At 47.2% G+C, this 22945-nt stretch overlaps 2 protein-coding genes across 5 annotated transcripts; both read left to right on the forward strand.

Annotated features, from left to right (window-relative positions):
- The first annotated feature begins 1469 nt into the window (after positions 1 to 1469).
- Positions 1470 to 3192, forward strand: nop10 (NOP10 ribonucleoprotein homolog (yeast)). 2 transcript variants are annotated; one of them, XM_053416204.1, is made up of 3 exons: positions 1470 to 1677; positions 2660 to 2806; positions 2852 to 3192. In XM_053416204.1, the coding sequence occupies exons 1-2, from the start codon at positions 1624 to 1626 to the stop codon at positions 2798 to 2800; spliced, it is 195 nt and encodes a 64-aa protein (XP_053272179.1). In that variant the 5' UTR covers positions 1470 to 1623; the 3' UTR covers positions 2801 to 2806; positions 2852 to 3192. The 2 variants fall into 2 exon arrangements, with proteins under 2 accessions (XP_053272179.1, XP_053272176.1); XM_053416201.1 differs by having other exon boundaries at positions 2660 to 3192.
- Positions 3193 to 4214: 1022 nt separating this feature from the next.
- On the forward strand, positions 4215 to 21789 carry LOC128429992 (solute carrier family 12 member 6). Of its 3 annotated transcripts, XM_053415892.1 has the most exons (28): positions 4215 to 4334; positions 6743 to 6808; positions 6960 to 7191; positions 11586 to 11680; positions 11939 to 12067; positions 12919 to 13065; positions 13159 to 13213; positions 15045 to 15175; positions 15315 to 15556; positions 15628 to 15755; positions 15830 to 16015; positions 16108 to 16272; positions 16364 to 16462; positions 16647 to 16704; positions 16795 to 16969; positions 17070 to 17188; positions 17280 to 17378; positions 17482 to 17601; positions 17740 to 17844; positions 18286 to 18454; positions 18530 to 18725; positions 18806 to 18975; positions 19071 to 19202; positions 19324 to 19431; positions 19606 to 19665; positions 20901 to 21202; positions 21364 to 21497; positions 21618 to 21789. In XM_053415892.1, the coding sequence occupies exons 3-28, from the start codon at positions 6969 to 6971 to the stop codon at positions 21707 to 21709; spliced, it is 3639 nt and encodes a 1212-aa protein (XP_053271867.1). In that variant the 5' UTR covers positions 4215 to 4334; positions 6743 to 6808; positions 6960 to 6968; the 3' UTR covers positions 21710 to 21789. The 3 variants fall into 3 exon arrangements, with proteins under 3 accessions (XP_053271867.1, XP_053271869.1, XP_053271868.1); XM_053415894.1 differs by lacking the exon at positions 19606 to 19665 and having other exon boundaries at positions 4218 to 4334; XM_053415893.1 differs by lacking the exon at positions 6743 to 6808 and having other exon boundaries at positions 4248 to 4334.
- The last annotated feature ends 1156 nt before the right edge of the window (positions 21790 to 22945 follow it).

The raw sequence follows: 22945 nt of genomic DNA on the forward strand, positions 1-22945 counted from the left end.
CAGCTCTGGACGTTGAGGGACACTCGGGTTCTGGCTCTTCTGGGACGACTGATCCGACCGGGTGTCTGAGGCGTCCTCTGACACACATGTTTCACCGTCCTTTACAGTGAATAAGGCGGCCAATTCATCATCGTCCGCTGTTTCCAAATCAAAATCCAGGAGGCCCAGATCAGAAATCCATTGGGTAGTTTGTGGGTAACCTGCAGGCGACCTGTTCTCCAAGGAGAGCCGAGATCCAGGAATGATGAGCCCTGGCTGGACACTGGTGCCTGGTGAGGAGGCCTGGAAGTTGTGTGGAGGTGGACACACACCTGGCAGGACAGTGAAGGCTTCATCCATCCCCTGTCCATCCATCTGCTGAGGCTCGGTTGGATTAAACTCTTCAACCATGCAATCGAACCAGTCCTGGAACATCAGCTCTCCTGGGACAGAGCTGTCGGCAGGACGTGAGCTGAAACAAGGACAGAAGGTGGATTCTATGTATAATCCAGCAGTATCTTCATTTACAGTGGTCTTAAGTGAAGTGGCTCCATCCTTTACCTCTTTTCCATTTCAACTGTCAAAAGAAAACGGAAAGGAGAATTATCCGCAAAGTTTAATTTGACCATTTCATCCCAAATATCAAAGCTATGCAAACACCTTCCACACAACATGGGTCCAAAATGACCTGTATTCATTTCCTGTGTTATTTCTCTGCTTTATTATTATATAGCTTATTCTTCCTTTTGCATTCAGGAGAAGCTCCGCTGATGATATAGAAGATGAGTCTTGGATGAGAGTTGTGGGTGTGAAGATCAAAGTCATCAAAGGAGCTTCTCCTGATTGTCTTTGATCCAGAAAGCTCATCCTTTTTTTTTTACTGGATAGTGTTTATATATTGTGTTTTATTTTTACTTTCACAGTATAGTGTGTATATTTTTACTTGTGCACTGGTTCAAACAGTTAACATGATACTGAACAATAACATAACATCTCAGTTTCATATATGAGCTGATGCTATAAACTCAGACAGGACATTAGGACACTTGTGCTGGAAGCAGCATGAAACACACAAGTTGTTGAAATGACAAAAATTGCTGACACGCCAGTTAATTAATATATGTATTCATAAATGCATTTTTTTTTGTTCTACTACATTTTATTGTACAGCTGTGCTTGGAACTTAGGCTTTTTGCCTAGGTTCCAAGTGGATGGAATACATTTTAATTTCATTATATTTTATTTTAATTCCTACTTAATAATAAAACTATCTTTTTGATGAAGCCCATGATATGTGTCTGAAAGCTCCATAAGAAATCTAGTGAGTGAACATTGAGGATTAAACTTTTATTTTAAATGTTACAAATAAATGTTCGAGCTCAGTGACATCTTCGTTTCTCTCCTGTTGTAATAAGAAATTGTCTTTGGGAAACTTTACAGCGTCTTACATCAGAAAAATACATTTCCCAGCATGCCGAGCAAACCGGATATCCGCTCTGACTTCCGGCTGAGCTGAGACTTCGCCACACGTGGAAGAGTGAAGAAGAGAAATCACGAGCGTCGCGTGTTTTTCGCTTTAGAAACGAAATTAAATCGACTTTAGTTCATTTCTCTGGATCTGAGAGACGCTTTGTTTTCATCGCGATGTTTCTGCAGTTTTACGACACCGAGACCGGGGAGCGAATTTACACCCTGAAGGTAACGACCTGTTTACATCCGCCATGTTTCTGTTTACTGCTCCAATAATCCAGCTTTAATTCATACTCTCCGGTTCTTTATTGATCTAAATGACAGGATGCACAACAAACATGCACAATAACAATCATCACACTTTATCCACAGTGATACACACACACACACACACACACACACACACAGATAGTGTTTCCACGAAGAAAATGTAGTTTCACTCCAATCTCTTACATATTCTGTTCAATTGAACTTTATTAACTCTCCTTACACACTGACGTATAATCAGTGTTCATAAAAAAATATTTTTAAGCAATAAGTAAACCTACATACACACACGTACTTGTGACACTAGCTGGTGAGGTACTGTACATAAAGGAGTAGTATTCTCTTACATGGTTTGCAGTTTTGGCTTCTATTGAATTGTATATATCAGTGTTTTATATCATGACAAAGGTAATATTGCATAACCACAACATTTATTTTTGATATCTGTAATATTATATAATCACTATTTTTTTATGTATATTAACTTTTGATATCTATAATGTAACATATTTATAATGTAACCTATGTTTTAAATGTTTGATATTGGTATTAAATGTATTTTTTTAAATGTTTGATATCTGTATGTATGTCTTAAATGTGGTCCCCACTAAAAGTAGCTCTGTCTTAGGGTAGAGCTCATGGGGATCCTTCTAAATAAACAAATAAACAAAAACACGAGGAAAGGTAAAGACCGAGGCAATAGAAACCATGTGGAAAATAAGGATGAATAACCAAAGGGAAATATGAAAATAAAGGCAGGTAATTCAAATAAGAGCAGGAAAGTCAGTCTGCTCACAGCTCATAGACGGGTCCTGTGATGTCATAGCACAAGAGGAGTTTACTAATATTAAAAGCTTGTGAGTCAGAAGTGGGATTATATCGATATATCCTTTTATTCAGCGAACTCGTGTGAACGTTCTCTTCCCTTCTTTATCTCCGACAGAAGCTGAGACCCGACGGGCAGCCCACCAGCTCGGCTCACCCGGCCCGCTTCTCCCCGGACGACAAGTTCTCCAGGAACCGGGTGCTGCTGAAGAAACGCTTCGGCCTCCTGCTCACCCAGCAGCCCAGACCGATCCTGTGAGAGAGGAAGGAGGGAAGATGGGACTCGAGCAGAGGAGGGAAGATGGGACTCGAGCAGAGGAAGGAGGGAAGATGGGACTCGAGCAGAGGAAGGAGGGAAGATGGGACTCGAGCAGAGGAAGGAGGGAAGATGGGACTCGAACACAGAGGGAGAGCAAGGAAACCCAAGGCCCAAGAGAGGGACTGTACATGTATTGCAAACCAGCTGTCGTTGATGTTAAGAAACATTTTTTTACGTGCCATGATTGGTTCTTTTTAGGTTTTGGTTATTTGATTTTCATGCTGAATAAATGGTCTCTAGATGGACTGTATTCTTTTGTTGTGTGTATATGAAATCTAGAGGTGACAAATTAAACAGTGACTCCTGATGGGGAGAAATCTACAACAAATACATTCATGTGTTGTTTCTCTGCTATATTCTTTTATATTTTATTCTTTCCTGGTTCGTTCAGGAGAAGCTCCGTGTGTGTGTGTGTGTGTGTGTGTGTGTGTGTGTGTGTGTGTGTGTGTGTGTGTGTGTGTGTGTGTGTGTGTGTGTGTGTGTGTGTGTGTGTGTGTGTGTGTGTGTGTGTGTGTGTGTGTGTGTGTGTGTGTGTGTGTGTGTGTGTGTGTGTGTGTGTGTGTGTGTGAAGATTCACTGTCGTCAAAGGAGCTTGTGTATCTTTAATCCAGCTCCTGAGTGAAGAAGACTTGACAATAATTCTTCACACCCACGACTCCATGTTGATCCTATTGTACAAAGTCTCGGCATCAGAGATTCTGAATCCAGACCAAGCATTGGCTCATCTTCCTCATCCTGTTCTTCACCTGTATCTTCATGACCACTAAGCCGTAAATCTGAAATGATTGCGAGCAGCCATACTTACACTCTAGATAAGGATAATCAAAATCATATCAGTCTATTCAGTATATACAGTTATATGTATTGGATTGCTAGCCAGAAAATAAGCTAGCTAGCTAACAGCCAGTTAGTATTGTTCATATTTCTCTTTCTCACTAGTAAAGGATTGTAAAACGAGTGGTGTGAAATGAATGGCAGGTGTTCTGTAGTGAATACACACTGTACAGCTCGTTTGTGTAAAACTACACAATTTACATTTGTTTATAAAGTGAAAAAGAAAAATAATGTTTTGTGTTAATCAAAAACAAGATATTTAATGAATACTTAGAATATTAAATAACAAGATACATTAATTTCAAACATTAAGCAAATAAACACTGAATATTAGATACAAAAATGATTTTTATTCCAAAAGAAAAGTTCAACTCAGGATTTGTGACGATGAAACAAATTACTGAGGAAATACCTGAACGACGGGTTCTGATTTCCGGACTACATTTCCCTGGCCGCGCTAACAGCATCTGTCAGTGCGCATGCGCGGGTCAGACTGGCACTACGGCAGGGGAGGCGGGACACACCGCGCGCTCTCGCTTGTTTTTGTGTCGGCTCGGCTGGACCAAAGTGCCGAATGTCTCCGGATGTGAGTGGAACCCGCCGCGCGCAGGCAGCGCTCCGCACCGGGACCCGCAGCCAGGTACGAGCCCCGTGAGTCCGCCGTGCGGGGGCCCGGAGCCCCCTTGGCGGGCTGGGATGAGTGCGGGGGTCCGCGGGGTGACGGGGGACCGGCGGCGGCGGCGGCTAGCTGCCGTTAGCCTCGGCTAGCTGCGCCTCCGCGCCCCTCGCGCCCCACGCTGGACCCGGGATGTCCCCCAGCTTCCACCCGCGTTTTATTCCCGGCGCGTGTTTTACTCCCTGTCCCTCCACGGTGTCCTCCCCAGCCGGGGCCGATCACACCCCCCGCTCGTCCCTCCTCTCGGCTCCTCTCCGCCGCTTCGGACGCGTCACAGCGCCGACGTTTTAACGCCAGATGCCGCATCTCCTTTTGTCGTGGAACCGCCGAGTGGCGTCAGGGTGTCCCTCGGATGAATGAGCGGAGCGTCCCCGCGGCTCCGGGGGACAAGTCCCGGGGACATGTCCCGATGACACGGGAGGTGCGGAGGGACCGGTTCCAGCCAGAATTATTATGGTTAGCTTAATTGGCTTAGAATGGGAAGTGAGTGGCGGCTAACAGGCGAGCATCTCCAGCTGCTGGGCTCCCACCAGCAGCTGGAAGAACCAGTGGTTCCTCGCTGGTGAACACTGGTTCCGTCTAATATCGACCACACCGACTGGTAGAGGGGAAACAACAGGATCAAGTTGACTCCTATTCATTATATTTATAATCATAGAAACAGTATTTTTTATCGTAATTGATGATTAAGACTCATTTGGTTATGTTTTTGTCCAATTATAATATTAACTGGGATCATGCTATCGCCCTGTTATTGTGTAATACTTCTTAAATTATGATATGATAATAAAAGAACGAGTATTGCCACGCTGAAGTTTATCAAACACCTTTATATTAAATCCCTGGGCTGCAAGTAAGGAGTATTTACACAAGTTATTATTCCCTCCAGTCCCAAAAGCCCAGATATACCTTTTTATTAAATGTCTCACATCAGTGATCTTTGAGGCTGCGCAATACAACAAAATCAGTATTTATCACAATAACATTTTCAACGATAGCAATACAACAAAAGTACAATTATATGGATGTGAGCAGGTTTAACAGAGAATTGATTCACCGCCGGTTTGTAGATTTTCTTTATTAAACCCAGATGAAACATTTCAGGGTTGCAGGTGACGGTTATTTTGATTATTTTCTCAATTAGACAAAAAAATGTGAGGATTTGACTCATTTATTTCTGTTACATGAACGTAAACTGATCATCTTTAGATTCCGGACAGAACCAGATCTAAATAACAAGTTGTGCAGTTTATCACACGATATCACGTCAATGTGAGTGAGCAGAGTGAAAATCTTCTGAGATGCTTAAACAAGCAGAAATCCAGGCTGAGTTACCAGAGAGGGAACAAAATGTTCTGCTCATCTTCCTGCTGTAATAATAATAGACATTTGGATCGAGAGTGGACAGGAAGTGAGGACGTGTTCTCCAGGGGGACAGAACATTGTGGTTATTGAGACGAGTAGAAGAAGAAGAAGAAGAAGTCTCCGGGTTCGAACAAGTGAAACTTTCCTCTGGTTTCCTTCTCAGTCCTAAACGGTTGTTGAGTTGTTGTGGAGACAAATTGCATGTGGGTGTGAATGTGAATGTGGTTTGTCTAGACTAATAACGTCTCGTGGGTGACTCTCAGCCCCCCCCCCCCTGTCTGTCCATCTCCTGACAAAGCGTGAGGGAACCTGGGCCATGCCCCTGCATGCAGAGTGAGAGGAAACCGGCAGCAGCACCAGCACAACCGGTTCAAACTGCCCTGCTTTTAATAATTTAATTATCAACCAAGCTAAAAACAACCATTCACCCACATCCAGCCGTCCTGTCACTTATTCCCCCCCCCCCCCCCCCCCCCCACGGCGCCGCGGAGGGAGTTGACTTTGCACCTTCCAGCTGGACACTGAGGTTCAAACTGGTTATTGTTTTACACCTCCCTCGTCCAGAGAGCGGTCACGCTGTGGGAGGATGGAACCGCAGTCACTTCACCAGTAACCACAGCTTTGTTTTTATAGAGTGACGTGTTGGATCACGCCTCTGTGGATTTGTGAGAGCGTGAAGGAAACTTAAAGAGACAAACAACGAGCTGCAGGAATTCTTTTTCAACTTTCTTGTCCCTGTAATATGTTAAAGATGATTTCAAAACGTTGTTTGCCTCTCGGGTGATAATCGGATCCCAACCACGATGGATATCTGTTGGTCAATGCCGATATTAGGCATTTATATATACTGATGTATCAGCCAATATATTAGTATAAATGCACAATATAGAATTCCCAGGACACGCACGTCCCACATTGAGATACTGAGATCCGGTTCATTTAGACCAGTCTTTGTTTTACAAGCTTAACTTCTGCTCTATTCTCTACATGTCCTGTTCTGGTGTCAGTTCTAAATCCATTTCTATCTGACCCTCGTGGCCACAGGTCGTATATCATCTTTCACCTGACTGGTGGTAAGTGACCAGTTTGCTTCAGTGGAGAACTGCAGTTGAAAAAATGACAAGTTGTAGAGGCCGCGGATACCTCAGCATCACCCGGGAGCCTAGGGTTAGGGTCCCTCTTCTCCTCCGTCCCCTATAACCTCCTCTCCTCTCCCCTTCTCAGTGAGTTATCATGGCTTCAGTGCGCTTCACCGTGACCCCCACCAAGGCGGAGGACCTCCCCGGGCTGTCGGACACGTCCCCGGACATCAGCTCCCGGTCGGGCGCCCGAGTGCGCTTCGGCTCCAGGGAGAGCGTCAACCGGAGCGACCCGCACAGCGAGACCTCCACCACCACCGCCACCGCGGGGGGGGGAGGAGGGACGGAGACGCCCGAGGACAGCAACACAGAGCAAGGTGAAGAACACACGAGTGAATCACAAAACACACACAAGTGGATTTGTTTTAAAACGTATGAACACACATGACGAGGCGTGTTCACGCTCTCCATGGTGGACGAACAGCCTGGCAGCAGTTTGCATAAGGTGTCACTCTATTGTATGTAATCCCTCATATAATCTTAACTGCTTAGGTTGACACAGTCGGTTTAATCCACGTGTAAGCCAGCCGGCTGAGAAATAAGCATGTCATGTCACACTGGCTCCAACACGTGAACCTGTCGATACCTGAATACTCCCTGCAGAGAGGGAGAGAGGGAGGGAAATCGTGTTGAGGATGAAGGACACGTAGGAGTGAAAGCACCTCATTGTCACTCCAAGAAAAGGACAAGCCTCCTTATTGGTAGTATTTTCTGTATCTCAACAAGTGACTGCAGAATAGAAAGGAGCCTTGGGTCGGTCAGAAAGACCTTCAAGCTCACGAGGGTTTAAACGTCTCCGTGTCCAAAATGTGTTGAAAGGGAAGTCGAAAGAGAAGTGCTATTTTTAGATTCATCCTCACGCACGTCTCAAGTCTAACAAGGCGTTTTCTTTAGTGTGTTTATTTCCTCTCTGGGTCATTACGCTCACACATTTGTTTCCTGAGTAAGAGCTGGTCCCCAGGGGGCTGCCTCGGGGGGGGCCGGGACAAATTGAGCAGTAGCTCAACGTCACTGCACTGAGCCGGCGGCGGGAACAATAACAGAAGTGAAATGTGCACCTTGTGTGATCTTCATGTAGGTTTCACATCCCCCACCTGCTGCTGCTGCTCAGCCCACCACAGAGTCACTTCTTCTCTTAACTGGAGCTGACAGCAGAAACCTTTCCACACGCGCTCAGGTCACATCTCGGGAAGCTGCAGCCTCTGTTCTGTGTTTCAGTTTGAAACCGGGTCTTTCTCGCTCATGACGTTAGCTTCGCTGATTCCTCAGATTAGCCTCGGGTACCAGTGTGTAACGCATCAAGCATTACCGGCCCTGTTGTCTCAGCTAACAGCTCGTGCAGTTAAACTCTGTGTTCTACGATGAAGCAGCTGTTGACCTGCGTATGAGACGAGCAATCTACGACAATTCTGCTACTAACAACCACATGTTTCTATACATGAGTGAGGACGTGATGCACGATGTCACGCGTGTTAGTTCAGACAGTGATCGTCTCTGATTGAAAACATGATCGTATGGATGAAGCCTGAGTTCAGGTGAGTGGACGAAGAGAAACACTGACCACGTTCCTTGTGATTGCCATGACCGTGCAGGTGTCATGTGCAGTAACTCACTCTCCCCCAGTGTTTAAGAATAGCTGTGCTGATTCACAGGCTCAACCTGGAGGGAGGGGGGGGGGGGGGGGGGTGATAACCGTGGAGAGATGTAACTGTATTAGCTTCACTGATCCACTCAGGCAGTGGCATAGTAGTGAGGAAGCCCCACGTTGTCTAATGAGCTTCCATAAATGGAAATCGAGCTGGTTGGTCCGATTTGAGCTTCGATCAGGCTGCTGTGATGCTGTGGCTGCTGTTGGGAGGACACACAGCGCCCTGTCCGTCTCTCTGTCTCTCCGTCCCTCCGTCTCTCCGTCTGTCCCCCACGCAAGACAAAACTATCAGCGTTTGCCCGGCGGCTGGAAGAGAACAGCAGCGAGCGGACGGGAGTGATGCTGCGGTTTAAAAAAAGAATGAGTGAAGATCCTGAAGAGGAGAAGAGGCTGGAGGAAGAGGGATATTTTCAGAAAGGTCAAAAGCTCCGTGATCCGTTGGTTTTGATGTTGAATTTGATGTCCACACACGCACACCTGGCTCCAGTAGCTTTCTGCGTTACCGGCTGCACAAACACAAACAAACACACACACACACACACACATAAACACACACCCAGGCATCGTCCTGAGGTGTGCTGATCTCCTCTCCTCTTGGGAACACACACACTGTGGACAGCTGTGTTCCTCCGTGTTAACTTGAGCGCTGCAGTTATTCACAGGACTGTTGTTTTCCTCTGCAGAGCCACAGACAGCAAAAGGGCCAAAGAGTTTATTGTTCACAAATATTCATAGATGAGCAGAAGCCCACGTTCATGGTGAAAAATGTCTTTCACGAGTTCCCTAAGCTCGAGCTGATGTCGTCATGTGTCTTCTTTGTTCGACCGACTGTTGAGAACCTTCAGTCAACAATCTTAGAAAAGTCACAGGCGAGAAACAGGAACTTCAGGATTTTGACTCAAGACAAGAACAACCTTCTTTTTTTTTTTTCCTTGTCATTGTTCGATCTTTAAAATGTCAGAAAATAGTGGAAGAACATAATTTCAATAAGGTCTTTCCTCTATTGGTCTGGTTTTGTCAGACCAACTTAAAATGCTCTGCCAAAAGTAAAGTTTGAAACATTCAACATGATGTTTACATATTCATATATTTACATAGATAACATTGGCAAGGATTCCTAAGATGTTATCAAACCATAATAACATAGAAATGTAATTGAGGCTTGATATTTTACATTTTATCCATGAACCTAATTGTAAATATAAACATAAATGCCCTTCTCATCCGCATTGTTCATTCTATAATCAGAATCAGAATCAGAAGTATTTTCTTGCCAGGTAGGTTTACACCTACAAGGAATTTGCTCTGGTAATTGGTGCTTACAATGAACATAGAAACATAAAAATGCAATAACATAAAAACGCAATAAATACAACATACATAGGAAAAGCAATAAAAAATAGAAAACCAGTATATATTTACTCACTATTTACTTCTTATTTACTCACTATTTTCCAATATTTATACAAAGTAACATTTATTTTGACATTAACATTTCTGAATAAAAATATATAAAAGATAAAAGATATAAAAAGTGATATGCGAAATGCAAAACAGTAAACAGTGTCCGATTGCAATGTAATGCATATTAATGCAATGTAAATATATCTGCAAATATGCTGATAACATGTCTGTGTCAGGCTCAAATCCACTGATGAATCAATGGAGCTCTATGATTGGTGATCCCTCCTCATCAGGTCCTCAACACCGAGCACAGATTCATTCTCTACTGAGTGACAGAAGGGAAACTGGAGCGTCTGCTGTGTCGGGCAGAAACATGACATCAGGCCGAGTCCAGGCTGAGACAGTCTGAGCATTCAGGAAGTGTTGAAACCAAAAGACACTGTCTCTGGTGAACAGGTTAGACGTCAACATACCAGAGGGACACTCGATCTGTGTCTGACTCACGTGTGAACTGACTTCACTCACGAGAACCTGTGCTCATCCAAACACCTTGGATCAGTGAGACCAGAAAGCCCAACGAGCAAGTTGGTTAATCTTCTCCCAGCGCGCCTACTTGAATATTAACCAGCAGTTTCCCACTCTGTCTCTGGGCCACATGAAGGAATGTGTTGGGAAGTTACCGCCCACCAGCCACATGCTGGTATTTTGTTCTTGTGTAACCAGCAGATGCTCTGTTCTAAAAATGTAGCTGATGCATTGTGGGATGTTTCAGCTTGTGTATCGTGCAGTTATCTGTCTGGGCTCTAGAATATTAATTCATCTTTACAATGTTAAGCCGTGGTTCATAAAATGTAAAAAAATGAACTGTACAGTTAATATTCACGAGGTTGTGTGTAGATTTGAAAGAAATGAGTGTTACTGGTTTTTCACTAGAAAGACAAATCCCATTAAATTCACTCAAGCTGGATAAACACTAGATATCAGTGTCATATCTGATACCAATATATTGTCCGATATATATAATAAATGATCAATGATTCCTGAGATGTCTTTTGAAACCCTTACGGAAGAGACATGTAGTTGAGACTTGATACTTTACAAGTTTATTATAAATAACTGAATACAAAGAAAACAAATGTTTTTCTGCATTATTTATTCTGTAATATAAAAGTTTTTATATGGACAAACTTAAAAGCTGAAACCGAAGTGAACGGCTCAAATCGCCTGATTGTTATTCAGCGTCTGATAAATCGTTTGTGTGTTAACTTGAGACCAAGAGAATCACTCAGAATTATGGTGACAACAAAGAGTAACAATCTTATTTACACACAACACAACGTTGTTATCACAGTCGACTCCTTCCACCATGACTTGGGCCTCACGTCCTGTCGTGTGTTGAGTGTCCTTCACTCGAGTGCATCCGTCAGAGTGAGAGTGAGCGGGGGGGAAGTGATGCTGCTGACTCAGCGGCTGCTGATGCAGAGGCCGGTGCTGACTGAGGTGGAACTGAACCGGTGACAATGCATGAAGCTGTGTGTGTCTGCGTGAGGGAGAAATGAACCTGAGAGCGACTCGACCTCACACAGCCGCGGGGATGGACATGTTGAAGATGCTGTGTCCCTCGTGTCTTTGTCTCATTCTGTCTTTATCTGTGTCCAGGTGAAGGAAACTCTAAAATCTCCAGCGTGTACATCAACAACAGCCACGGGGTGGATGATGATGACTTCTACGACAGGAACTTGGCCTTATTTGAGGTTCGCAATGCAACTCATTTAAATCATGTTGTAAATATTCAAGAAATATATAATTTTAGTTTTCTATCTCCAACAATGTATTAACCAAGCCCCGTCCTATCTGTTGCCTTCCATCCTTTCTTTCCTCCATCTTTCTTCATCCTCACCCACTTGCTCACCCTTCCTCTCTTTCCCTTCATATCTACACCCTGTCCCTGCTCTGTCTCTTCCATCTTCCTCACCCCTCTCTCTTCTACCCTCTTCTTCTTCATCTCACAGGAGGAGATGGACACTCGGCCGAAGGTGTCCTCTCTGCTCAGTCGTCTGGCCAACTACACCAACCTGACCCAGGGGGCCAAGGAGCACGAGGAGGCCGAGAGCATCGGGGAGAAGAAGAAACCGGGCAAGGTAAACCTCAAAGTCCTCAGGAGAACTTTCAAAGATGCAGTAAAGTAATAAAAGCAAAGGGAAGCACGTAACAGAGCTGCTCCCACAATAAAACAATCTTATCAGAACTTTATAGAGTTGTTCTGATTCCAATACCAGCTTCGGAAAATGCCCCAGACACAAATGTATGTACCAATGTATTTATTCCTCTCAGATGAAATTTACTTTTCCCGTGAATCCCTGTTGATTCAGATCAAACTAATTTAAAATACACAGTAATTTTCTGCATAAATGATCTGTAGCACTTTAAACAACCTCAAGATGTAAAAGGTAAAAGACACGAGACGGATCTCTTGACGTTCACATTAAAGATTAAACCCGGAGGCCCTGTGAAACCTTCAACTATCGACCTCTTGACTCGGCGTCTGAGAGGGAACGTGCAGGAGGTCGTCCCCTGCTCCGCTCTGAAGCCTCAGCTGACCCGGAGCCGAGTCGTCCAGATAAGACTCTGTGGCGGCGGCTCAGAGTCATTCACCGATTCCCGACCCTGCTCTGAGTGTTTGCAGGATCTTATTTGCCGACGAGGAGCCGGTGAAAGTCGAATCCAAACATCTTTAATCCTCCTTCCGGCCACAAAGTGTGTTCAGGATAAACATTAACTTCAGTCCGGGGTGTTATGGTGCTGTAGTGTCAGGGCTTAACTTATTAAAATGGATACATCTCCACTTCCTCCCTCCACACAAAGATCTCCTCCGTCTCCCTCACGATGTTATATCCTGTCTTTTTGATGTTGAAGAGGTTCTTCAGCTGAGTTCTCCTCACGTACTGTTCTGTGTTTGTCTTCTGATGACGACTCCTCTGGTTCCCTCCAGTCTCCACAGATGGGGACCTTCATGGGCGTCTACCTGCCGTGCCTGCAGAACATCTTCGGCGTCATCCTGTTCCTGCGGTTGACCTGGGTGGTGGGGAACGCCGGGGTGCTGCAGGCGCTCTCCATCGTCTTCATCTGCTGCTGCTGTGTGAGTCCTGGGGTCAGTTGGCCAGAGGGGATGAGACGGGTGATTTAATAAAACCTTCTAACTTGAGCTGTTTGTCTCTTTTCTCCACTTCAGACGATGTTGACTGCGATATCGATGAGCGCCATCGCCACTAACGGAGTCGTGCCAGGTAGGTTTTCATCCTCCTCTCCTCCTTCTCTTCCTCCTCATCCTCCTCTCCTCCTCCTCTTCCTCCTCATTCTCCTCTTCTTCCTCCTCTTCTTCCTCCTCTCCTCTCCTCCTCTTCCTCCTCATTCTCCTCCTCTTCCTCCTTCTTCTTCCATCTCTCCTCTCCTCCTTGTCTTCCTCCTCATTCTCCTCTTCTTCCTCCTCTTCTTCCTCCTCTCCTCTCCTCTCCTTCTCTTCCTCCTCGTCTTCCTCCTCTCCTCCTTCCCTTCCTCTCTTCCTCCTCATTCTCCTCCTCCTCTTCCTCCTCTTCTTCCTCCTCTCCTCCCCTCTCCTCCTCCTCCTCTTCCTCTGTCCTTCCCCTCCTCTCCTCTCCTCTCCTCTTCTCTCCTCTCCTCTTCGGTGTGACCTCCCTCATTAAACCTCCAGTTAAATCTCACCCTGACCTTTTGACCTTTGACCCATGGAGGTGCGATGGTCTGTCCCTCACACGTCGGCTGTAGAGCTTCATTAACACGTCTCTATTGACTCGGTCAGAGACAGATTTGTCGAGTGCCGTCCTCCCCCCGGTCCCAACTGTCCCTCCACGTTATTCTCCCGGTCGTCCTCCTTCCCGTCCTCCTGCTGCCTCAGCGTTAATGAAGTGCATATTGTTCCTGTAATAAATGTTGTTTCTTTTTGTCCCGTCTCTCCCTCTGTCCACTTGTCCCTCTCTGTCTGCACACACATTAAATACCCAGGGACATTTATCCTCCATTGACCTCTCACTAAAACGCCACTAGCCGAGTCTCCTAACTGCCAAAGTAGTGAGATAACTCCAGAAGCATGTGACATTGTAATAACTGAACGTAGAAAGCTAAACTCTTGGTAGGTGACATAGATAATTAACGTCTAACTTGTCTTACAAACATTTAATTTCCATACGCTCGAGCTCTCTCACCATCCAGTTCCAGATGGTAGTAAACACCGTGTGTACGTTGTTAACTGGGGTTAAAACAGAGGCCGTAAATAAAGATGGACGCCATGACAGCTCCTCTCAAGTGCTGTCACCACAGATTAAATTTATTCAGATCCAAAATGAGTCCTGCTGATAACAGACTGATGAAATCATGACCTGGACAGAGGTCAGTAGTTCACAGGGTCTATCTGGAGGATCTGGATTCCATCTTTATTTACAGTCTCAGGATGAAAGTAAAGTAGAAACCTGAAGCTTCTCAAATCCCTCTCCCTCCTTCCACTGAGACTGAAGCTGTTTGGTTGTTTTACTTTTGTACTTTGAGTTCATCAAGTTTCTCCGTTGTCAAACTTCCTGAGCGGCTGTTTCTAATGGTTTTAGTTCATCTGTTGAACATGTTGTTGTGTTTCATGGAACACATTACAATCACAACGTTGTGTTGCCTGTTTGTCTGATGTGCACACTCTTTGTTTGATTTCTGCACTGTGACTCCGTAGTGAACGTGTAGAGGCTGTTTCTGATCCACTCCTTCACGTGATCTGGTTTGAACCGGTTCAAATTGTATCTGAGCTCAGGTGCAGTCTGAGCTGCTCAGATACGATTTGACCAAAGATCTGCTCTGTCTCCTTGAACCAAGGTTTCATGTAGAACTTTGAGCTTATTTCTAATAACATCAAATTGTTACTAACCATCCATCCCATCTCCTCTTCTTGTCTCTCTTTCTCCTCCTCTTCTGTTCCTCCTCCTCCTCCTCCTCCTCCTCCTTGCTTTCCACCCTTATCTTTTATTTTTCTTCTTCTGTGGTTCTCCCCTGATGCACCACCTGCCTCGCTCTCTCTCCCTCTCCCTCCCCCTCGCTCTCTCTCCTCCCCCTCTCCAGCGGGAGGCTCGTACTTCATGATCAGCCGCTCTCTGGGTCCAGAGTTCGGGGGGGCGGTGGGCATCTGCTTCTACCTAGGAACCACCTTTGCTGGAGCCATGTACATCCTGGGCGCCATCGAGATCCTGCTGGTGGGTTCTTCCTCCTTCTCGTCTTCATCATCAGAAGCGATTGTTATCGTTTGTTATTGCTCTAGTTTGCATTAACGCCCGTTCTCCAAGGGTTTTGATAATAATATTACGTCTTCTTTTATTTCCCTCCCTCCTCCAGATGTACATAGCACCCAAGGCGGCCATCTTTGAGTCCAACAACCCCGAGGGCGAAGCGGCGGCCATGTTGAACAACATGCGTGTCTACGGCTCCATCTGTCTCCTCCTCATGTCCTTGCTGGTCTTTGTGGGCGTGAAGTACGTCAACAAACTAGCCTCCATCTTCTTGGCCTGCGTCATCGTCTCCATCGTTTCCATCTACGCCGGCGCGCTGGTCTCCGCCTTCAAACCGCCACAGTTTCCGTAAGTTATGATTTAAACAACGCTGACCAATCGCTGAACTGTCCCGTGCTGACCGAGCTGTCTGTCTGCAGCGTGTGCATGCTGGGGAATCGAACCATCAACGGGCACGTCCTCGTGGACAGCCAGTGTGCAAAGACCCTCCTGCTGCCGGCCGGCGAGCCCGTGGAGAGAGACGACGCCAACTTCACCTTCACCACCGGTGGGTTCAGTGACATTCCACAGCTCAGTCGCATCCATTCAGGTTTCATCACTTCCTGTTGTCCGTCCCGACAGAAAACGGCACGGCCGCCCCGACCTTTGACCCCGGCCACATTCCTGCCCTGGTGGAGGACACCACGTATCTTTGGAAGCAGTTCTGCCAGGGCCCCGAGCTCAACGCCTCCTGCGACGAGTACTTCATGTCCAACAATTTCTCTGAGATCAAAGGGATCCCCGGTCTGGCAAGTGGGATCATCTCAGGTAGAGTGTGTTTGTGTATTTGTGTGTGTGTTTTTATGAGTGTGTGTGTAGGGCTGTTTTCAGACATGAACTTAGGAATCTAATCCTCACAGAGAACGTGTGGAGCTCCTACCTCAGTAAAGGGGACGTGGTGGAGAAAGGCTCGGTCAACTCCTCTCACTTTGCCCCCCCCGCCTCCAACCACCAGCCGTACGTGTTTGCTGACATCACCACCTCGTTCACGCTGCTGGTCGGCATCTTCTTCCCCTCGGTCACAGGTACACACATTTCTGCTTCCTGCTGTTTTCTCCTCCTGAAACGCTCGACCAGCATACGATACCCGGTTCTTCTTCATGTTTTTCACCTCAGGAATAATGGCTGGCTCCAACCGGTCGGGGGACCTGAAGGATGCCCAGCGCTCCATCCCCATTGGAACCATCCTGGCCATCCTCACCACCTCCATCGTCTGTATCCTTTCAGATCGGAACAAGTTGAAGTCACAACAACAATCTTCTGCTTCTTTTGACTTGTTAACTTACCTGAAATGATCTATTGCATTAATTTGCACATCAATTAAAACCCCCTCACTTCAGCTTGGTTAATCACTGCTTTCATTTGATTGGCCGGTTGTTTCCCTGAGCGCCTCGTCCAGACCTGACCAGTGTGGTTTTGTTCGGCGCCTGCATCGACGGGGTCGTCCTCCGAGACAAGTCAGTGAGACACCTTGAATCCGTCTCCTTGTGTCTCTCTGTTCCCCTCTACACTCAGAACACTTGACGTGTGTATTTCCCCCCCTGCAGATTTGGCGACTCGGTGAAAGGGAACCTGGTGGTGGGGACTCTGGCGTGGCCGACGCCCTGGGTCATCGTCATCGGCTCCTTCTTCTCCACGTGTGGCGCAGGCCTGCAGTCGCTGACCGGGGCGCCACGCCTCCTCCAGGCCATCGCAAAGGACAACGTCATCCCCTTCCTCCGGGTGGGAGCTGCTGTCATTCATTCAAATCCACATCGATATCATTAGAAAGTGTTTTCTGAAGACACTGACTGTCCCTTTGTGCGTTTGTCCTCCCGTCCAGGTGTTTGGACATGGGAAGGGCAACGGGGAGCCGACCTGGGCCCTGCTGCTCACGGGCCTGATCGCTGAGCTGGGGATTCTCATCGCCTCTCTGGACCTGGTGGCTCCCATCCTCACAATGTGAGACACAGCTGTGTATCAGTGGGGGGGAGTGGGGGAGGATATCTAACACTTGTTATTAATATGATTGATTCATATTCTCTCCATCTAGGTTCTTCCTGATGTGCTATCTGTTCGTTAACCTGGCCTGTGCCCTCCAGACCCTCCTGAGAACGCCCAACTGGAGACCACGCTTCTCCTACTACCACTGGTACGCACACAGACACACACACACACACGCACACACACACACACACACATACACACTACATCCCAGCTTCACACGAGCGCTGATCTCTGCCTCTGGTGTGCAGGACCTTGTCGTTCTTGGGGATGATCATCTGCCTGGCGCTGATGTTCATCTCCTCCTGGCTCTACGCAATCATCGCCATGGTGATCGCAGGCATGATCTACAAGTACATCGAGTACAACGGGTATGTTGCCATGGAGATGTGTCCCCCGGATAGCTGCTTGTCTGCGGAGGTCGAAGAATACACACGAAGTATCAGAGTATTTAAATCCTCATATCCTGATATATATATATGTTCTGTGTGTGTCTGTGTGTGTGTCAGAGCGGAGAAGGAGTGGGGGGATGGGATCCGCGGCCTGTCACTCAGTGCTGCCCGCTACGCCCTCTTGAGGTTGGAAGAGGGACCACCACACACCAAGAACTGGAGGTACTGAACCACAACATGAACAATGAACTGAAGGCACCTGCATGTATCCCAATTCTATTTCTACTGCTTTCAAAATTATTATATAATGATTTTCTGTAGAGCCTGACAGACGGAATTTATTTCACTGATTCAAGTTTTCTATATAAAGTCATAATTGAATTCTATTTATATAACGGTAAGTTGCCTCAAACCTGTATTCTCTTGACTGTCCAGCAGAGGGCGACTCCACTGGTAGTTTCTATAAAGAAAGTGACTCGAGTAGTTCTCTGTCCGGCTCCGCCCCCTGCTCCTCCAAATATGGATTCTTCTAATTAAAAAAAAAACAAGATGGCAAAATGTCAAACGAAGCAGATTCATCAGCAACGTGAACATTTTAATATTCACAGAAACCGATCCTCTCGATCTTCCGGGTGAATCCATGTCTTGCTTGTTCTCCTCCAGGCCTCAGCTCTTAGTGTTGCTGAAGCTCGATGAAGACGCCCACGTGAAGTCTCCTCGCCTGCTGACCTTCGCCAGCCAGCTGAAGGCGGGGAAGGGCCTGACCATCGTGGGCACCGTGGTCTCTGGAAACTTCCTGCAGAGCTACGGAGAGGCGCTCGCCGCCGAGCAGGTCGGAGGAGATCTTCACGAAGCTTTGTCGCCCTAGAAAACGTTTCCTGCTCTCACCTGTGTTTGTCCTGCTCAGACTCTGAAGCACCTGATGGACAAGGAGCGGGTGAAGGGCTTCTGTCAGTGCATCGTGGCCCAGAAGCCGCGCGAGGGCATCAGCCACATGATCCAGTCGAGCGGACTGGGAGGAATGAAGCCCAACACGGTGGTGATGGGCTGGCCTCACGCCTGGAGGCAGAGCGAGGACCCGCAGTCCTGGAAGACCTTCATCAGTGAGTCCTCCAGCTCTGTCACGTCTGCTGTTGTTTTCACTAAACTCACTAAAATCCCCCCCCCCCTCTCTTCCGTGCAGACACCGTGCGGGTGACCACCGCCGGCCACCTGGCGCTGCTGGTTCCCAAAAACATCTCCCTGTTCCCCAGCAACAGTGAGCCCTGCAGCGAGGGCTACATCGACGTCTGGTGGATCGTCCACGACGGGGGGATGCTCATGCTGCTGCCCTTTCTCCTGCGCCAGCACAAGGTCCCTGAACGCATCTTCAATATCTCTATCAAATCTGAGAGGATGTGATGTTCGAGCAGCTTTGTTTGACTGTTCTTCCTCCCCCCCCCCCCCAGGTATGGCGTAAGTGTGGGATGAGAATCTTCACAGTGGCCCAGATGGAGGATAATTCAATTCAGATGAAGAAGGATCTGGCGACCTTCCTCTATCACCTCCGCATCGAGGCCGAGGTGGAAGTGGTGGAGATGGTGCGTTGCTCCCGGTGCTGTGTAGCTGACACACACTAGTTAATGTCACACACACACACCTTTGTTTGGAAAGACGTCTCACTCTGTTGGATCTTTCTGTTCTGCTCGGCTCTCCTCTCAGCACGACAGCGACATCAGTGCCTACACGTACGAGCGGACCCTGATGATGGAGCAGAGATCCCAGATGCTCCGACAGATGAGACTTTCTAAATCCGACCGGGAACGAGAGGTGAGAAAAGTCCAACTGTACGTGAACATTGAACCCAGGGGAACCTGAGCTGTACGTGGGACCTGGGATTAGATGATCGGGTTCGAGTCGTTGTCGACATGAACATGAGTTGTGTGCCGGATGAGTCGTAACACACGTCTTATTCTATCTTGTGAATGTCGTGCATCATTTTAGCAGGGAAACCCTGGTAGCAGCAGCAGTAGGCCAGAGGCAGGTGGCGCTACAAAGTCTCAGGTGAGGTCAGTGGTTATGGAAAGATGTGAGTTCATGAATTCAATCAAATTGTAGAAGAGGAAGTTAAAAGACGCAGGAAACTCCAGAAGGTTTCAGACACTTTGAGCCGTTAGACGAGCGGACTTTATGGAATCTTTGAATGTTCGTTATCGTCTCAGAATTAAATCAGTAAAATATTCAAGAAAAGTAAATATAAAGCAAAAATCCCCAACAACAGTTTCCTCTGAGTGTGTGTGTGAAATGTGAGAACATGTTATTAAGATGTAGAAATGCTTAGAGTAGAACTTTGAGTATTAGGACAGATAAATAAAGTCGTAATATTAGTATTGTTAATAATGTTGCACTGTTACGAGAAAGAAATGTTGTAATGTAATGAGGATAATGTTTTAATATCACGAGGAAAACATTTGTAGTTTTACAAGAATGAATTCTTAATGTTGTGAGAATAGAGTTGAAATATTAGAGGTTTTTTTTTACTGAATATTATGATGTTTTTCTTATCAAATTACGACTTATACCCGTAATATTACAAATTTATCCTTGGAATGTCTTCTTCAACAGGATCCTGTTACTCAGTCGTAGTTTCCAGATAAGATTTTATTATTGAAATCTAATTTAAGATTCGAAAAAGATGTCAAATGGTAGAAAAAATATCACATAAATGGCATTTTTTTTAATTCCGTTGTGAGAATCGATCCAAACACCATCTCTCCCCCCCCCCCCGGGCTCTATTAAAGCTGCTGTAGTCTCCCAATGTACGCAGAGTGTGAAGTGAAGCAAACGTGGACTTGCCTGAAACCTGTATTCTCTCAAATGGCCAGCAGGGGGCTCAAGAACTGCAAACTTTATTGGTTTCAGACTTTTAAAAACCACAAATATCTTAAAAATTCATCCGTTGTTCTTTCTGTTTATCTGAAGGATTCATTTCACAGTTCTCTTTGCATCACTCACTTCTGAATCTCAGGTGCCTTTTGATTCAGGTCGTGTCCCTCTAGTTGTTCCCCAGAGCGACCTCAGTTCCCTTTGTCTCGTTAGCACATTAGGTGACCTTGTGTTGTAGGTGAGTCTCTCCCCCCCCCCACCACCACCTCCCCCCGGTGCAGGAGAACCGGAGTCACCTCTGACTCCTGCAATGGAGGTGTACAGGGAGTCAGGAGTAGAGGAGGGAGGAGTCAGAACACAAAGGTCCTGAAGGTGACCAGGTGAGAAACGACCCGTTTGTCTTTGTCCTTCAGGCCCAGCTGGTGAAGGACCGCAACTCCATGCTGCGTCTCACCAGCATCGGATCCGACGAGGACGACGACACTGACGGCGTCGAGCGAGAGAGGGCAGCGAGTGGTGGAGGAGGAGGAGGAGGTGGTGGTGGTGGAGGAGGAGGTGCTGGAGGCGGCGGCGGCAGCAGCAGCGGGGGGGGCAACTGCGAACACAACCGTCGAGTTCAGATGACCTGGACCAAAGAGAGGACTTTGCACTACAGGGCCACGCACTCCGGCTGCTCCACCCCCGAAGGCTTCAGAGACATGCTCAGCATCAGGCCGTGAGTGGACAGAGGTCACAAGGTCACAGACTGGACGCCATAAAACATCCAGTAGAGAGTTCAGCCAATGTGACCCCATCTGAATATTGTTCCAAAGTGTTTGTGTGTCTTCCGTCTTTACTTCAGCTCTGTTGTTGAGATGCTCTGTGCTTCTCCTGCAGGGATCACTCCAACGTCAGGAGGATGCACACCGCCGTCAAACTCAACGAGGTCATCGCCAACAAGTCCCACGACGCCCGACTCGTCCTGCTCAACATGCCAGGACCCCCCCGCAACACGGAGGGAGACGAGAACTGTATCCTTCTCACCGCGGCTTCTCCAGGAAGCTCTGAGTCGCTCTGTTTGTGTGTCTGTTGTCTCCTCTGTAGTGACGCTTAACAAAAGTGTTTTTTGTTTCCCTTGACTCGTGGCCCAGACATGGAGTTCCTCGAGGTCCTGACAGAAGGACTCGAGCGCGTCCTGTTGGTCAGAGGCGGAGGAAGTGAGGTCATCACCATCTACTCCTGATTGGACAGAAGAGAGGAATTCAGCGTTAAAGAAGCAGCCAGTAACGCAGACGTGAGGGAAGGGAGACAGGGGGAGGGGGGGGGGGGGGGGGGTCCCCAAAAGAGAGACAGTCATTGGCTGCAGTGCCAGTCGACACCCCGACCAGCCCTTATCCTTTCCTTCTGTACACGTTCCTCTCACGACGAGGGTTTCCATTCCACTTGCGTCGGGAAACAGAAACACAATTCCATCAATGCGAAAAAAGGAAAAAAAACTGAAAAATACGAGTGTCTGTGTGTGTCTGAAGGTTTGTCGGAGAAGGGACCAGCGTTGTGCGACAGCAGAGGGATCAGTGAGGAACCAGTGAGGAACCAGTGAGGAACCAGTGAGGAACCCGGACTCCAGAGGGCGTGAGGCTGTGCAGCGTCTGAACAGACTCAGGGTTGCTTTTTGTACAGATTGTATTTTGGAACCAGACGTGACAGTTCTGAGCGTCGCCTGAATGTCTGATCCGAGTGTGTTCGTGTCTCCTGAAAGACGCAGAAATGTTCTTACCGTACTCCCGGGTCTGTTTCCAACCTGCTCCGTGCTGCGTCCACCAAACGTCAGCGAGCCTCTGTGCTTCTCTTAACTTGAAATCAATCTGTTCTTCAGATATCCACCAGAATCCACAGTGAAGTTTAAAGTGGGTTCGGTTTAAAGTGGTTAAAATGGTTCGGCTCAGACCGTAAAAAAACATGATGGACTACATGCCTCCGCTCCCTCCCGTTGTAGAATATGAAGCCGGCCACCAGGGGGCATCAGATGTTTTGGCTTCACTTTTTAGGAGCCGTCGTGTCCTCCATCTTTATTTTACAGTCTGTGGTTTTTTCCAGTCGATGAAGATCCGAGTAAAACGGATCAAACCGATGTAAAGGACGTAATCAGAGCTCTTCTCTGTGTCTGTGCCATACCCCCCCCCCCCCCCGTTGGACTGCATGTGAATAGTTCATTCGTTAGAGTCGGAGGTGAACGTGTGTTTTGAAAACGAAGACGAGTTGTTGACACACTGGACCATTGAGGAGAGGACCGCTGCACTGCATGCTGGGAAAACTGTCACTCAGAGTGTGTGTGCGTTAGATGTGTACACTTGACACGATAAATTTGTGTGTTCCATTCCCTCTCTTTGAAAGTGTTTGCTGCATTGTGTCGTGTGAGCTCCGACCCCGACACTCGCCCCCCCATCCCCCCCCCCCCCCCCCCGCTGACCTCCTGCTG

Source organism: Pleuronectes platessa, chromosome 23 (genome assembly GCF_947347685.1).
Source record: "Pleuronectes platessa chromosome 23, fPlePla1.1, whole genome shotgun sequence".
Lineage (NCBI taxonomy): Eukaryota > Metazoa > Chordata > Actinopteri > Pleuronectiformes > Pleuronectidae > Pleuronectes > Pleuronectes platessa.

What these genes read in the sequence shown, in the direction of transcription:
- LOC128429992 (XM_053415892.1), top strand. Translation starts at nt 6,969, where the DNA reads ATGGCTTCAGTGCGCTTCACCGTGACCCCCACCAAGGCGGAGGACCTC. An exon ending in CCACACACCAAGAACTGGAG is followed by an intron (nt 17,845 to 18,285) that starts GTACTGAACCAC and finishes GTTCTCCTCCAG; the next exon opens with GCCTCAGCTCTTAGTGTTGC. An exon ending in CACGGAGGGAGACGAGAACT is followed by an intron (nt 21,498 to 21,617) that starts GTATCCTTCTCA and finishes CTCGTGGCCCAG; the next exon opens with ACATGGAGTTCCTCGAGGTC.
- nop10 (XM_053416201.1), top strand. Translation starts at nt 1,624, where the DNA reads ATGTTTCTGCAGTTTTACGACACCGAGACCGGGGAGCGAATTTACACC. An exon ending in AGCGAATTTACACCCTGAAG is followed by an intron (nt 1,678 to 2,659) that starts GTAACGACCTGT and finishes TATCTCCGACAG; the next exon opens with AAGCTGAGACCCGACGGGCA.